General features: G+C 47.7%; 1 protein-coding gene across 1 annotated transcript in view; it reads right to left on the bottom strand.

Annotated features, from left to right (window-relative positions):
- MYO18B (myosin XVIIIB) overlaps positions 1–17744 on the bottom strand; it is a 227650-nt gene that overhangs the window by 132272 nt on the left and 77634 nt on the right. The window contains exons 20-21 of the mRNA XM_007461210.1: positions 14923–15032; positions 4462–4527 (exon numbers count right to left, since the gene is read on the bottom strand). Coding sequence (XP_007461272.1) covers positions 4462–4527; positions 14923–15032 — 176 coding nt within the window. The remainder of the gene's footprint in view (positions 1–4461; positions 4528–14922; positions 15033–17744) is intronic.

The following is a 17744-nucleotide window of genomic DNA, read 5'->3' as shown; positions in this document are numbered from 1 at the left end:
TTCCCTTCTTCTGGCCCCTGGATGCTCAGAGTGTGGTCCATGCACCTGAGTGTGGTCATTGTCACCTCCTGGGAGTTTGTTGGAAATGCAGCATCTCAGGCCCCACCCCAGAGCTGCGAAGTCAGAACTGGCATTTTCATTTAATCCCCAGGGGATTCACGCACACACTCACTTGAGAACCACTGGTAGGACAGACCTGCCTAAGCGTCTCTGTGCACCGGAATCACCCAGGGAAGGTGGTCAATGCGCATTCCCAGGCCCCGCCCCAGGATATGCAGAATCATGGGCTTGGTGTCAGTCCTGGGTGTGTATTCTTTTTTGATAAGTGCTGTTGGCCATGAGACAAGCGCCACCCCAGAAATACTCGGTCCTGCCTTATAAGGAGGGGCAGAGAATGCGGGGGAAGTGAGGGCAGCCCTCCTTGGTCAGGAGGGGATGGGGCCTGGCAGGTGCCACCGGCAGGTGGTGTAGGCATTGAGCAGAACACAACAGAAAACACAGCTTCCAGGCCTTGGTGCATCGATAATGGATGAAGACCCCTGCAGCCAAGTGATCACTGCCTCCCCGGCACCCTCGCGGCTGCTCCCAAGAGACTACAGGGAACACGGGAGGGTTTTCAGAGAGAACCAGAAGCTCTGGGGCCAGGCCTGCTCCGGCCAACGCGGTGGGGTCACGAAAGCTGGTGTCGCCTCCCCAGAGGCAAAGGAAAGACACTCTGCTGCTGGGATATGTATGAGTCGGTGACAGGGGAGGGTTACGTTTCAGACGCCTTGGTGCCGCTTATTTCTAAGCACAGTCCTGTGCGTTTCTTTGCCAGATGTGATTTGTAGCCCCAAAGGTGTTCAGTTTCTCTGGAGCCACTGGTGAGCTCCACCTTGATCAGTGACGTTGTCAAGTAATCCATGACATTATCAATCAATGGCTAACACTAATGGAGCCTTCCTGTGTTCTGGATCTGAACTAACCATTTGGTATGCAGGCAAAGCACTTTACATGCAGCATCTTACATGGCAGTTACAACAATCCCCCCATTTCATGGAGGGAGAAACTAAGGCTGAAAAGGGCATGTGCCAACAATCCTCCACCAGCAGGTGGTAACACCGGGATTTATCTCCCTCTCTCTGACTCCAGACGAGACTACAATTGTCACTGAATGTAATTAACATTTGCATGGCATCTAAATTTTTCAAAGCTCTTTCTCCTATGTCCCATTTTAATACACAGAACAGTCCCACGAGGAATCTGTCAGCTCAAGGAAGCTGTGTCACTGACTCAAGTTCACATAGCTGGTGGTCAGCAAAGCTGAGACTCGAACCCAGAACCTCAAGTCCACACCCTGTACCCGTTCTTAACATCGGCACAAAGCTTCATTTCCTCGCTCACATGATCCAAACACCGGGAGTTTGAGGCTGAAATGCAATTTGATTCCAGGTGGAACAAAGGGTCTCAATCGATTCTCCATTCCCTTAAACCTATTTTCTGTAATGAAGACCACTCTGCTAATCCCACAGTAAACTTTTTCTCACAGGGAGAACGGAAATTAGCGCAGCCAATCGGTGCTAACCCTGTTTTGCAACCCTCCATCGCTTTACAGAACACTATCAGCCAGGACCACCAAGACAATTAGCCTCATTGAAATAAACACACGACTGACTCAGTACCTATCAGATTGCTTCAATAATGACTGTATTAATTTCACAAGCTAGTGAGTCCCAAAAGCTGCTATAAAAAGAAAATCAATGATCAAAGTGATGACAGCGCTAGTCCATACATTACAAAAGGCAGCGAGTGCTGCCAAAACCGTTATTGATTAAGTATGAGGCTTTCATTAAAAAGATAATTGGAAACGACCATACGCAGAGTGGGAGTAAGTCATCGCCGCTGCAGAATCTTAGCTTGAGTTTTTTTCTTTTCCTTTTAAGAGCGTACTCCGACCAGAAGGCCGACAGCATGTGGAATCCCACCTTTTTCATAAATGTCATGGCCCTCGGCACAGGCTTCGATAAGGTACCGGGGGCTGAGAATCACAAAGAAAAATCTAAATTATTCACTTTTCAGGGGTCCAGCTGCTTATCGGGCCCACGCAGAGTGTAACATCCCAACATCCCTATCTTTAAGGGATCGCTGGAAGCCAGTTAGGCAAAGCTAAGGTTTAAAAATCTAATATGGCAACCGCTCTCCTTTCTGGTATTGCTGAGGAATTAGCTACCCGCCTCTTAGTAATTTTCCAGATTAGAGGAGTTTAATTCTTTAAACATTAAAACGCTATCCTGTTTGACAAGCATCCTGACCCCGTTGGCAAATGCCTGCCACGAATGATGACAGCCAGCCCCTGTTAAAGGACAATTTACTGATTCCCACAGCCAGCTTGGGAGGTGGAGAGCAGTGGGTCCACTTTACAGTTGTGGGGACTGAGGCTCAGAGAGACTAAATTACTTACTCAAGATTCACACGGTTAGGCAGTGGTGGGGCCTGGGTGTGGACCGGGTCAGCCTGTTCTCTTCCCCTATTCACAGCCTTCCCACCTATTAAGTGCCGAACCCTGCAAAGCATGAGAGTTGCATCTGCCCTTAAAGATCTCAGTCTATTGCCTTGCCTGGCTTCCCAAAGGGCACAGTGACCTTGATTTGCTCTGGACAGTTTCTTAGTGAATGTCAAGTATTAATGATAATAATGTTTTATTATGGGGATGTTTTTGGCTGGTAGACATCTTGCCTCGCCACTGTGAGACTTTGTATAGTGACTTTTCATCTTGCTGTCTTCTTCCCTGCTCTGCAGTAGCTGATGGGATCACAGGGACTGATTTTGAAATTCATGAAATAACTAAGTAATTTATCTAAACAGTGGTTCTCAAACTTGAGCAGGTACTGGAATCCCCTACAGGGCATGTTACAACCGAGACTGCAGGGTTCCATCCCCAGAGTTTCCGAATCAGTAGGTCTGGGGTGGCACCTGACAGTTCTGTTTCCGGGAAGCTCTCGGGTGATGCTGCTGCAGCTGGTCTAGGGACCACACTTTGAGAACCACTGGTCTAGAAGCATGAAGTTCTTGGAGCTGAAGAATTCCTCTGATTCAAGACCATAAACACCTGTGTGTAAAGAATTTGCTGTATATTTCCATTAATAAACAATAGAACCCACAGCGTATTGAAGAGAACTTGGGGGGTGGACCAGTACAGGTTCCCATGGGAGCTGTGCTCCTGGCTCCCTAGAGGACCTGAAAAAGGGGCTGACTTCCCAGAGGTACATTTTCCTCCTCTGTGGAGAAGGGATACTGTAATTATCTCAAGAGAGACTGTGAGGGAAAAGAGGAATAATATATGAATTTGCCTAGCATAGCACCAGGCTTGTGGTGGGAGCCCAGTAACCCAGGGGTTTATCTCCTCTACTGGAAATTGAGAGTTGCTGCCAGCTCCCAGCAGAATCAATCAGGTTGGAACCACAGGCTGTAGAAGGACCAAGAAACCTGCGGGGAGAGGCTAGTGTGTCTAGGGGGCAACGACCAGCGAGAATGACTGTGAGCTCTCCGAGGAAAGAGGTGTGATGGGGCAGCACACTTCACTTTGCAAGAGATACTAATGGCCAATAATGCCACCAACACTTTACACGGTACCTGACCGTGGAAGGCAATTAATTGACAAAGCTTTCCTGGGTGCCATTAATCAATCAGTAGATAACTAAGTGGGGAGGTGGTCCCTTGGTCTCTTCTCTCTCCAGTTTGTATTTCTAAACGTTGTCCCTACTCCCCTGCCCTCCTCCCGGTCCTTGAGTTTCCAACCTCTGTTCCGCACTCCCCACACTATGACCCAGGGAACACTAGTTCTGGGAGGTGGTAATGGGTCTTCCACAAAAACAAAAGGGTGAGGGTTCCAGGGTCAGATCATGTGGGGAGCCCTAAACACTGTATTTTCCCTCTTGAAAACTTACAAGATGTATGAGCATATTAGGGCTCCATGAAATTATTCTCTAAACGTTTCAACTTTTCTGGAAGGGTTTTTGGCTCAACACCAGCTTGGAGAAATCTACGTCTCTCAGCCCTAAAATCACGTACCTTCTTTTCATGCCCTCTCCTTTCACTTACTGCTGCTAATCCGCTAGGACTACTGTTGTGTGACAGTTGGTTGCAAAGCAAAAGTTACAAGGCTCAGAGTGAAGATGGGCGTTTCTGAGGTTCCGAAAGTCCTACCTGAAGTCCAGATGTTAATTCTTCAGACCACTGAGGTCCCTGGGAGTGTTACCTCTAATAAATGATATTCCCCAATGTTACTTCCTCCCACATTATAACATTTTGTCTTAACAGCCTTGTCACATAACAAGGGCAGAGATCACTTAGCCCTGTGTTCAGCCCCGTCTGGTGGGAAGGAGACACACAGAAGTGGTGGATGCTGAGGAGGGACAAGACTCAGGTCTCACGTGCGTCCCTGATGTCATGGGTAGAACGGCAAAAGGAAGCTCTACTCACCTGGCTGTGCCCCACGGCCACTGTCCTCCTCTCCAGATCCAGGGTCTGCAGGAGCTCTGCCACAGCCTGGGAAAAAGAGAAGAGTTAGAGAGGAAGACAGACTGGGGGCAGGAGACTCCCAAAGTGGAAGGCCAGCTGGCTGCATGGCTGAGGGACCCACCGGGAGACAGAGGGTGACCCCACGTGTCTGTGAGCGAACAGAGCTCCACCTCCGCAGGTAAGTGTACAGGATGAGCGCGTGCTGGGCACCTACTGTGCGCCGTCCACTCTGCTGGGACCTTCACAGACACCAGCTCATTTCAGCCTCACAGCAACCCTAGGTGGGTCGTCATCCTACCACGCCCACTTCATAGAGGAGAAAACCACAGATGCAAAACTACATGGAGGATGTGTCTGCTACAGAAAACACTACGGCAGTTCCTCGAAAAACTAAACTTGGAGTTACTATATGATCTAGAAATTCCACTTCTGCATATATACCCAAAAAAGGGAAAGCAGGGACTTGAACAGACACTCACACACACTCATATTCATGCCAGTATCATTCACAGTAGCCAAAAGGTAGAAGCTACCCAAGTGTCCATCAGCAGATGGATGGATAAAGAAATACGCCCAACGGAATATTAATCAGCTTTAAAAGGGAAGGAAATCCTGACACATGCTACAACATGGATGAACCCTGAGGACATTATGCTAAGTACAATAAGCCGAACACAAAAGGACAAATACTGTATGATTCCACTTACATAAGGTCTGTAGAGAAGGCAAATTCATAGAGACAGAAAGTAGAATGGTGGTTCCCAGGGGCTTTGGGGAAGGGGAGGGGGAGTTAGTGTTTACTGGGTACAGAGTTTCAGTTTTACAAGATGAAGGAATTCAGATGGATGGTGGTGATGGCTGCACAGCAGTGTGAATATACTTAATACCACTGAACTGCACACTTAAAAATGGTTAAAATGGTAAATTTTATGTTACCTATGTTTTACCACCATTTTAAAAAAACAGAATGAAAGCATTTCCCCAAGGTTATAAGTTACACATGGGCCGAACCAGACTCGAACCAAGGTGTGTCGGGCCACACTGCAACACCTATGTCTCGACTGCTTCCCAGGCCCAAGACAGCTGCAGAGGGCCCTAGGCTACTGGGGAATTTACCTGCTGTGTCCCCCGTGACAGCCTCCCCAGCACCCTGTCCTTCTCATCACTCGTGCCACAGACGGCCTCACTCTCCCAAATATGTGAATAAATGGCGTGGCCTTTAACCCTGTGTTCCTGACCTAGGTTAGGGAGGGAGAGCCTGTGTTTAATTCACCTGGTTCCTCCACTGCACCTGGTACTGTTCTATGCATAAAGTAGGAGCTCAATAATTATGACGACTGAATGAGGGAATGCCCAGCAAGAGAGACCCAGTGAGGGTAGAAGCGGGGCAGGGTTGGGGGAGAGTGTGGAGAAAGGCCACCCCCTCCAGGAGAAACAAATTCACTCAGAGATCCCTGGATGCAGCCTTAGCCAAACCACCAGCCATTTAATGGAATTTTCCTCTTGTCGTATAGGCCTGCAGGCTCTGAAACAAGCCTGCCAGAGATCCGTACCCTCAGATGAATGCAGGTCGTGCCTGGTTCCCTGGTGACTGCCAATTCCCCTCCCGCTGCACCCTCACACCACCCCTCACGGACCTTCCATTCACCGGAAATCACAAAGTCTATCTTCAGAATAAGCTGTCAGAAAAGTAATTGCGACACTCAAAGAAGAAAAAGGTATTATGAGACAGAGTAATCTGGTAGATGAGTTTCAATTCCATGGGTCATCGGCATCACAGAAAACTTCCTAAGAAAAAAAAAAAAAAAAAAAATGCTTATTAAAAGTCTACTCTGAGGCTGTAATCTGGAGGGAAGTTTCCTCCTCTGACCTCTGAGAGGAACATTCCATGGTGCCCCCTCCAAAAATTCAGTGGTTTCACTTATTACATTTTAGCCAGAAATGTTCCAAGGGAGCTACAGGCAGCAGAATGCATAAAACCAACATATCCAGACTACAACATTTTTTTCTCTTTGCACAAGAAGAAAACAAAATAAACATTGGCTGAAAACAAGATGGACGAATGGAAAAGAAATGAAGCCTACAGCTGGTGACAATTTTCTAACCTACTTTGGAGTTAACGCCCAGAGCCCACGAGTGGGAGGAAAAAATCCGGATGTGGAGTTAGATCCACCTGGACTGAGATTCTCGTTTAACCACTCACGAACTGTGTGACCCTGGACAAGCATTTTACTCTGAGCTGCAGGCTCCTCTTCAGAAAAATGGGGGAAATAATGGCACCTATTATGGAAGACTCTGTGGCTGTGCCTGTGGAGGGCTTCACAAAACAGCTGCATACAGTAGGCACTCAGTAAACATCCTGAGCCTGTCCTGATGGCCCAGAGCTGGTCCTATTGGCCTCTCTCTTGGATAAAATGGCAGTGGTGCTGCAGAATGCAGACTAAGCTTCCATTTCTCAGGTGTACCCCCAAAACGGGCAAAACACACAACCGGCCCCACAAGATCCAAGGATTCTTCTCCATCTCCCTGCTTTCTCAGAGCCCTTTAGGTGTCTGTGTAGCCAAGCACATTAGGCCTCACAGAGATATTCTGTCCTGTTGACCTCACTGTACAGATAAGGACGCTTAGATCCAAGTGACAGAGTGAACAGGTGGCTGTGGGCACTGAACTGTGCTTCTGACCCTCATTTTCCTCACCTGCAAAATGATGCAAACATTCCCTGCCTAGACTGTACAGGGGCTGGGACAATTCACTGAGAATATGTACATGAAAATGACTTTGTCAGTGACTTTGTACTCAGCTGCTCTCATTATCAACATTAATATTACTCTTAGATAGAACCATATGAAATTGTCACTTGCTTAGGTGAAATACCAGTGATTTCATTTGTTTCTACCTAATATAATCACTGCCCAACAGCCAGTTGGTGGATGACAGGGCAAGAATCCAGGTGACTGTAAGGAAGTTCTTCCTTGTTCCGCATCTTTATGGAATCAGCTAACCCATCTGAATTGTCCCGACAGTTGAGGTAAAACCTCTCAGCATGGAAGGCTGAGTAAAATGTTGGCCATTTTGCTTCCAAAAAGAGAGTTTTCCCTTGTGTTCTGGGGCCTGAGCACTGCTCTAAGTGCTATACCCATAACTCATCTATTTTCAAACCTCTGTGACTATCTTAGGAAGTTTTATGCCCATTTTATAGAGAAAGAAAAGTGAGGTCGAGTGCAATGAAAGGACTTGTCCAACATCACATGCTAAGAAGTAATGGAGGGGGACACAACCCCAGGGATTCAGAGAACTCAGCTTGTTCTCTGCCCTCGGACGCTGCGATCCACTACAGCTCCAGCTCTCGCTAGCTGTGTGACCCTGAGCATGCCGCTCCTCCTCTCGGGTCCTCCTGGTGCCCTATTCTAGAATAGGAGTAGTCACGCCTATGCTACAAGGATGTGGTGGCGGTTTAATGAGACCACGAAAGTAGTGTGTAGGAGTGAGACTTCCAGAATGTCAGTACAAGGAGCCTGACAAATCCTCTCCCCCCAAAACAATGACAGAAATGGATACAGTTTTCAAAAACAACAACTCTGATACTCTGGAAATTGAGCAAGGGGATACAGCAAATTGAGAAACATTTACTCAAGAGAAACTACTGGGCCTTTAAGAACAGTGGGAGTTTATGGCAATCATGGCCAAGACCCTTCCACTCCCCACTAAGCTCTGTCACTGCAGAGGTCCTACCAGGGCGAGGCAAGCTGTGAAAACCATCCACTTTGCTGCCAGAAGGGGTTCACTTACAAGGATCAAAGTAAGGGGAAATCCCACACCCAGGAACACTGTCAGAAACAGTAGTGCTCTTGGCAGCAACAATGGAGAAAGTCAATGGCACAGCTAGCCTAAGACTGTTACCCTGAGAGGGGCAAGCAATGGGCCAGTAACTAGCCAGGTCCCTATAACAAGGAGATACAGGGAATAGGACAGTCATAGTGGGCCTTGAGAACCTCCCATATATTCCTGGCAATCTGGAAAGCTACACGCATGCACGGGAGGGACTGAGAGAGCCTTAGGCATCTAAATAGCCCTACTTAAATATAAGGCCACGTGCACAGGCAGAAAACATGTGAAAGAGCCACATAGAAAGTAAAATCTGTGGCACACTGTAAATGCCTGAATGTCGAATACATTTTCCAACCCACACAGAGTACCGTAAGAATTAGATAAAAGCTTCACAGATTCAAAATGTTTGACCACAACCTCTCCTGACCACTAAGCTGTGCTGACACAGGGGCAAGTCTTGAGAAACCACAATTTATAATAAAAACAAGAGTGAAACAAACTGAAAAGAGATGGCAGCAGTCTCACAACATGGGGGAGCCAGACTCCATAACCCTAGTTCAGATAAGTTACCAAGTAACTGGGAAAAGAGCAGAATTTAGAGATGCAGTTCTGTATTATTGAAAATGGCCAGCTTTCAACAGAAAATTACAAGGCAGGCAAAGAAATTGGAAAGTGTGACCTATACTCAAGAAAACAAACAAAAAGCAGTCAACAGAAACCCTCTGTGGGCTTGGATGCTGGACTTAAAGACTTCCAAGCAGCTCTTGCGATGCACATAATGTACTTAATATCATGCCTGGCACATGCTAAGTTTCAATAAGTACTAATAACTGGTAGACGTTCTGAGGTTATAAGCCCCTCTGGCACTGTGGAGTGATGACACACCCTTCACCTTTACCATTCTAGGCTCAAATTATGAGTCCTTCAATGTACCTGGGAGAAACCCAATTCATGCCTCCACTTGCAGAATCCTTTTGTGTCCTAGAATTTTGCACAGAGCTTCCTCTCCAATGTTCAATAAAAAGCACACAGTCTGACATCTCACGTTAAGCTGAACATGCCAGACAAGCAGCGGAAGACTCCAGGAACCACAAAGAGCCATGGCTGGGAAGAGCTTCCCCAACTCAATCCTCAGCAGGTAGTGTGATGCAGGGAACCCACGTCTGTGGAGATAGATGCTCTCCTAGTAAACCATTTGGCTGCTGTCAGCACAGCACTTCTCCAGGAAACCCACACCATGATCCAATGGCTGCCATGTGTTTGGGCACCTACTATGTGCCAGGCACTTTGTTATGCCCTATCACATGTTGTCCCTGGTCATACAGCTATCAAGCATCATGGGGCACGGATGAATGGAAAGAGAGATGGCAGATACGAGGATGTGAACCGAAGTCTGTCTGATTCTAAACCACATGCGTTTAACCACTGAAATCTCTCACTTACACACTGATCAAATCATTCCATAAGGGTGGGGACCAGATCTCTGTTCTTTAACTCTATAGGTTCAAGACTGTAAATAGAATGTCTGGCACAAAGCATAAACTATATGGACGAACGTATAAATGACACACACATACTTATATAATTGAGTTGGTTAACACAGAATGGAAAACGTGTAGAGTTATTAAAACAGTAGACCCAAACTGGAGGAGGACAGCAAAGTGAGAAAGAAAAGGATGATGAATAAATTCCAGAGGACTAAGGCTATGGAAGGCCCTGTAAAAATCGTTTAGCATCATGAGAACGGATAGCTCCCTCTCTCCCTCCCCCAACCCCTCCGCCTCCATCAGCGTCTCACAGGGGCCTCTCCCCAGCAGAAAAGGACTCTGAGACAAATTCAGAGGAAATCGGGAGTGTCTACCAGGGTCTAAGACGGAACAAGAGTGGCTGCCTTTGAGAAGACAGACTGGCATGCCTTAGGTGTGTTCAGATCAAGTCCCCAGGGACACAGATTTGGTTGGCTAAAATCAATCATCGCTGTAGACTCAGGGGAAGACGGTGGGCCCAGGGCTTCCCTATCATGGGATCAGGGAGACTTAGCGATTCCTGCCTCAGCAGCAGAGAGACTGAAGGGACCAGAATCTGGGACACCGCCAAGGTGAACTGAATGAGCTCTTCCAGGAACCTGCCTGAGGTCACTCTGGGAGGGCTTCAGTGTGGGTTAAGGCATAATCTTAACCAGATGGGATAACCTGGGAGAGAGGAATGGGACCCACGATGGTTAGAGAGGGGAGACAGGGTCATTTTGGAGACCGGAGCAGGTGCCTGGGTGTCTAGAAGAGACGGGCATCCTCAACGGCCGATGTCAGCGTGAGAACACTGCTCCCTATAGAGGGCCAAGGAATGGCCAGAGTGGACTTGACTTCCTTCATAATTTTGCTTAAGCCAGTTCAAATAATAACGATCTGGTCTTCAAAGCCATGCTCCTGCTGATAACCTTTTGGTCAACCATCACCGACCACCTGATAAAGCCCAGACTCTATCTCTGCTAACAGTGACTGTGGTCTGGCCCCTGCCAACAACCTCAGACCCTTTTCTTGACACTTGGCAGCATTTATGCTTCAGCCACACTAGATTAGCCGTGTAACCTTGTGACTCTGGATCTCTGTACAGGCTGTTCCCGATGTGGCTTGCCCTGTACTTTCTCTTACTTGATTCCTCGAAATTGTCCCAGAAAGCTCAACTCAATCATCATCTGCTCTGAGGTATCTTCCCTGAATGTCCCACCCTCACCCCTGCTGCAAAAGTCCGAAGTTTTAGATGTGTTTCCTGGGGCATCCCAAAACTATCCCTCTGTCTGGAAATTACTCATTTTCATCTTTCTTCCCCACGAAGCTGTGTTCTGTTCATTCCTGTCTCTCTGGCAGCTAGCACAGGGCCTGGTGCAAAGCAGGCACTTGGTTACAGTTGGATGGGATCAATAATAATTATTTTAAATTAACATCACAGATGGCACATTCTATACAAAACCTCACCGAATACTCTGTCTTCAAAAGGCTCCTGTTCGGAAGTCCTGTATGAACATGGAAAGATGCTCACCAGCCCTGACCATCAGAGGACTGCAAATCAAAACCACAATGAGATACCACCTCCCACCCATTAGGATAACTAATGCAAAACAAACAAACAGAAAACCCAGTAAATAACAAACGTTGGCAAAGATGTGGAGAAACTGGAACCCTCGTTGGGGGGAATATAAAATGATGCAGCCATTATGGAAAACAGTTCGGAGGTTCCTCAAAAAATTAAACATAGGATTACCATAGGATCCAGCAATTCCACTTTGGGTATATACACAAAAGAATCAAAAACAGGGTCTCAAAGAGATATTTGTACACTGTGTTCATAGCAGGGTCATTCAGAGTAGCCAGAAGGTGGAAGCAGTCCAAGTGTCCACTGAGAGAGGATGGATAAACAAAACGCTGTACTACATAAACACAAGGGAACAGTATTCAGCCTTAAAAGAAAGAGAAATTCTTCCTTTAAGAATGTGCTGCAACATGTGCTACAACATGGGTGAACCCTGAGGACATCATACTGCGTGCAATAAGCCAGTTACAAAAGGACAAATACTAGGGCTTCCCTGGTGGCGTAGTGGTTGAGAGTCTGCCAGCCGATGCAGGGGACACGGGTTCGTGCCCCAGTCCGGGAAGATCCCACATGCCGCGGAGCGGCTGGGCCCGTGAGCCATGGCCGCTGAGCCTGCGCGTCCGGAGCCTGTGCTCCGCAACGGGAGAGGCCACAACAGTGAGAGGCCCGCGTACCGCAAAAAAAAATAAAGGACAAATACTAGATAATTCCCCTTATATGAGGTCCCTAGAGCAGTCAAATTCATAGAGACAGAAAGCAGAATGGTGGTTGCCAAGGGCTGGTTGGGGGGCGGGGGATGGGGAGTTAGTGTTTAATAAGGACAGCCTCAGTTTTGGAAAATGAAGAGTTCTGGAGATGGATGGATGGATCCATGGATGGATGGATGGCAGTGGTGGCTTCACCACAATACGAACGTACTTAAGGTCACTATGCTTAAAAATGGTTAAGTATGCTTGAAAATGGTTAAGATGGTAAATTTTATGTTATGTGTATTTTACCACAATAAACAGTAGAAAGCCCTATGTGAGGAATTTGAGAGCCTGAGTTCAAATCCCAGCTCTACCACTGCCCCACTGCCCAGCTGGGGGGGTGACCGCCTCATTTGCCTCTGCTGTAAAATGGGGATAATTCCCAGAGCAGGGAGGCTTCATCTACTGAGGGCTGTAACCTTTTCACATTACGCCTGATATTTTGTGATGAGGGTTTGTGCATCTGTGGTAGAAGGCACACACTATTTTTGTTCCGGGAGCACAAAATATCCATCAGGGACCCTCCAGACGAGAGTACTTCACTGGGAAAGAGCCTTGTTTAAGCACCACGTGCATGTTGGGCACACAAGGGATGCACCAAGGCCCATTTCACACCCTGACAATGAATTCCCTCTGCTGCTGTCTAGTGTCTAATGATAATATTGACCTTTTCTAGCTGTCAAAGTTGCCTTATTAAATCCTGAGGTCTTAAATGCTTTGCACACAGAGGCTGACAGTTTGCCCACCCGAGCACGTGTTCATGTATAATTCATGGCATATCATGTTGCCTGGCAAATGAATATTTATCAGCTTTTTCATAAGAGGCAGGATGGCGTTTCCTTTTGTTGCTACCAAAATCCTATGCTGCAGCAAATGAAATTTGTGAGCAAATAAAAAGAGAATAAGCAGCAGCAAAAACTCCCAAGTCCATTCCCCTTGTAATTTTCCACTTTCCAAGGCCTCCAGCGAGTGTATGGAGGTGGCTTCGGTTTGGCTACAAGAGAGAACTGCTGAGTCGTCCAGAATAGAAATGCCTCCATATGCTACCCCCACTGCCCCCGCAGAGAGCTCCCCCACGCCCCACTTCTGTGCTGTTTTCAACTGCAGAGGAGCCCAAGCCCCTTTCAATGGTTCCATTCCAGATGCTCTGAACAGAGATTAAGACTGGGGGTGGGGGGCCTAGGATAAAGAACCCCAATGAAGCTTGGTACAGAGTGGCTGGTGGCACCAAGCCAGGCAGTTTCGTGGTTTCCAAGATGGGTTGGCGGGGATAGCCTTGCTCCACACCAGCTTGGGTCTGAGGTCCCCTCCCCACGGTGACTCAGGAGGGCCGCAGAGAAATGCTGCCTTGTCTGCAGGAGGTGGCCTGTGCCTTGGCCCCTGCCTAAGAATTGTGACTCTTCACTCTTCTTGCCTCACGACTCAGTGAGCTCAGGCACACACGGGCAAACTCACTTGGAGGGGGAGTTTCAACACGGTTGTGAATATCCAGCCTGTGTGGCCTGGCTGCCATCACTCTGGCCCTGAAAGATGATGATGGTGGTGCTGATGCTGCTGACAGTAGTTCATATATAATGAGCCCTTATATGCCGGGCCCTGCGTCAAGCACATCAATTATACTATTATGTACAATCCTCCAAACGCCCCGCTGGAGTTGGTATTATTGTTGTTCCTATTTTACAGATGAGGAAACTGAGGCAGAAAGATGGATTCACTCGTTTAAGTTCACACAGCCCCAGCTGGGAGTCAACTGCAGGTCTGTTTGGCTCTGGAGCCCAGGCTTTTTCAAAGGCACTCCCTGGAATCAAGAAATTTGGGTTCAAGGACAAAACCCATGAATGCTCGGCTGTGTGGCCTCAAGGGAATCATTCATCTCCGTGAGCCTACGTCTCCTCATTTATAAAAGAGAGGTAATAGCTCTTGTCTTGCAGGGCTGTTGTGAGGATGCACTAGCGCTTTGCAAATTCTGAAGAGCTCTATCATTGATTAGCCGGTGGCCATTCTAAGTAGAAACATTTACCGAGGCTTTGGCACTAGGGGTGAAGACTTCCAGCTCCAGAAGTTTACAGTAGAGGTGGAGAAAGGAGATACCCAGGGGCAGAAATAACAAGGTTAGGTACGTGTATTCATTCATTCATCCAACGGGAAATTTATCGAACACTTGCTGTGAGCTAGAGAACACACAGGCAATCTGTGTATAATTTCAGATAAGGATAAGTGCTATGCAACTATTAAAACAAGATGATGTGATGGAGAAGAGCATCTGAGCCAAGATCTGAATAGCAAGATGACAATGACACTGGCCAGGCAAGGACTGGGGAGAAAAGTGCTCCAGGCAGAGGGGACAGTTAGTGCAAAGGCCCTGAGGGGGAGTGTTTGGGACCACAGAGTCCTCTTCTCATAGTCTATATCTCAGGGTGCTGGTGCCGAGGGGAACACTCCTATGGGTGAGAATGATGACTTTTCATCTTGCTAGGAGCACCCCCGGCTGGGACTTGCTCTTTTCGTGGCTCTAATTCTTTCCCTGCACTTCCTCATGCAGGGTTTCAGAAGGACCATTCTGGGGTAGGCGGTGTCCTAAGTGACATGGCAGGGGGCGGAGTCTGGAGCAGGGGTCTGAGTCAAAGCTCATGCCACCGTCACCTTAGCCCCCAAGGCCCAGCTCTCGGATCCCGGCTGCCCCAGCTGCCCCCGGGCCCATCCCTACAGAACAGAAGCACTGGGGCCTCCACCCCCACCACCTGGCTCCACATACCTTCTTCTCATCCACTCTCTCGGGGGCCGACTTGAGTTTCTTCAGGAGCAGAGGCTCCAGCACCTGAAATCTCCGGCGGAACTGAGCGAGCCCCATGTGGTCAGCGTAGCCTGGGGTGGGGGGAGCAGAAGAACCAAGAATCCAAGTGAGAAGCCCAGCCCAGGTGTCCAGGGGTCTCCTCCCGGCCTTGCTACTCACTGTGTGCCCTCACGTCTTAGGGCCTCAGTCTCCCCATTTGCTAATTTAAGAAATTGGGTTCAATCAGCATTTGCCAACTGCATTCCCCAGAGCAAGGACCCTATAAAAGGCTCCAATGAAAGTTTGAAAAAGCTGCCCCCTCATCTGCTTCTCCAAAGGTCACAATCTGTGTGAGCACTGACATCAAAGGCTCCAGACCCTCTGCAGGGAAGATGCCCTGATTAGCTTCGCTTAACCCAGAGTTCTCCAAACCCGCTGGACCATGGAAAAAAAAATTTTTTTCGTGTAATACTTTTTACCGCCCCACAGACTGCATGTGGGAAATGCTGCATCAGATGGCATCTACATGTTAAATCTAACATGTAGGATGGACACAGCTGCACCCTTCTGTGTGGGAAGTGGCATCTGAAAAGCTACTGAGAGAAGGTGACGTTTGAGCTGGCCTTTGAAGGGGCCGTGAGAGTGTGCCAGAGGATTTGGTGTGGAAGGAAGTCCAGGCAGAGGGAGCCACAGCAGGAAAATACAAGGTTTGTTTCACAGTCACAGCAAAAGCAGTGACTGAGCTTTTATGTGTACAAGACACTAGGATAACAACTTCCTTGTGTTACAGACACTCTGGGGACTGTATTATTTCACCCATTATATAGATTGGAAATTGAGGCCCAGAGAATTCAAGTCACGCAGCCCAAAGTGAAGTCAACCCTAACTCTCCCAGATGGGATCCAAACCCAGACAGCGATGATAACGAATCCAGTGGAGAGTAACCAACAATGAGGTCAAAGATAAGCAGGGACTGGGTCCCCAAGGAACCTGACATCAAATTCCAGACCTCAAAGCTTGGACTTCATCCTGGATACAAGGGGCGTGGTAGATCCTCAGCTGCCTTAAAAAGACCCCTGAGGTGGCTGGATGGGAGGAGGTCTGGTGAAATCTCACCCCATTTTAAGACTTCACTTTACAATAAGCCAAATGCATGAACCACGAGGAAGAGTCATGGTGGGTACCTGTGGCAAATCCATGATGCCTTCCTGGGGGAAGAGGAGGGTTTCAGGCCAGGTTGGAAGGATGCTGACCACACAGAGACCTGGGGGCTGGGAGGTTACAGGCCTGTCCTTTTGAGTCAGACTTACTTGGGTTCGTATCTGACATCTGCCCTGATTAGCCCTCTGACCAGCAACAAATGACCCTATTTCTTTGAGATTCAAGTTCTTCACTTGTCAGATGAGAGTAATAAGATCTCCTGTCACACAGTCACGATGAAGATTAAATCCGATGATGACTGTAATATTGGGTTGGCCAAAAAGTTCGTTCGGGTTTTGCTGTGCCACCCCGAATGAACTTTCTGGCCAACCCAATAAAGGAGGCTAATGTGTTTTGAGCACTTTCCCAAGTCCAGGCACTTTTCTGTTATCCCCTTACTAATTCATCAACCCACTCGACAGCTCTCTGAGACCTGAGCTATCACAGGAGATAAAAGGCAGGCACAATCTAGGGACCTGCCAGTGTCAGCCACAGTCAAGCCCAGGCCAACTGGCTCCAGAGCCCGACCTGTGCCCATCAGCCTGCCCCATATGTAACGTTTGCTGAGCATTTACTCTCTTCCAGGCATTGTGCTAAGGGCTTTGTGAGTACAACATCAATTAGTATGTGTAACCGCAGTGCCCAGCACATCATATGTATGTGTGCATCATGCGTGCATGTGTATATGAATTCAGTCACACCTGACATGTTGCAGGTTCAGTTCCAGACCACTGCAACAAATCAAACATCGCAATAAAGCATCCCCAAAACTTTTTGGTTTCCCAGTGCGTATAAAAGTTATTTTTAGACTATACTATATTCTTTTTTTCAACGTTAAACTCATCTTTTTAAAATATTTATTTATGTATTTATTTTGGCTGCGCTGGGTCTTAGTTGCGGCACGCGGGATCTTTGTTGCGGCATGTGAACTCTTAGTTGTGGCATGCGTGCGGAATCTAGTTCCCTGACCCGGGATCAAACCCGGGCCCCCTGCACTGGGAGCGTGGAGTCTTACCCACTGCACCATCAGGGAATTCCCTAGACTATACTATATTCTATTAAGCGTGCAATACCATTACATCTAAAAAACAATGTACGTACTTTAATTAAAAAATACTTTATTACTAATATTTTCCTGTTGAATTTTATAATTACTTCACTTTATTTTTACTACAGGGTATTAACTGAATAAGTAAATTGATACACTATAATTCTGTGCTTTTATAAAAATAAATATAAAAAATTTTTTAAATACTTTATTACTAAAATATACTGTCATCTCAGCCCTCAGCGAGTTGTAAATTTTTGCTGGTGGTGGGTTGGAAACATTGCAAGAATTACCAAAATGTGACACAAAGTGAGCAAATGCTGTAGGAAAAAGCTGTGACAACAGACTGGCTTGACACAGGGTTACCACAAACCTTTGATTTGTAAAAAAGTGCACTCTCTGGGCTCGCCTGGTGGCGCAGTGGTTGGGAGTCCGCCTGCCGACGCAGGGGACACGGGTTCGTGCCCTGGTCCGGGAAGATCCCACAGGCCGCAGAGCAGCTGGGCCCGTGAGCCATGGCCGCTGGGCCTGTGCGTCCGGAGCCTGTGCTCCGCAA

This window comes from Lipotes vexillifer, unplaced genomic scaffold (assembly GCF_000442215.2).
Source record: "Lipotes vexillifer unplaced genomic scaffold, Lipotes_vexillifer_v1.1 scaffold691, whole genome shotgun sequence".
NCBI lineage: Eukaryota > Metazoa > Chordata > Mammalia > Artiodactyla > Lipotidae > Lipotes > Lipotes vexillifer.
The sequence above is the reverse complement of the archived record's forward strand: the minus strand, read 5'-3'. Positions and strand labels throughout refer to the sequence as shown.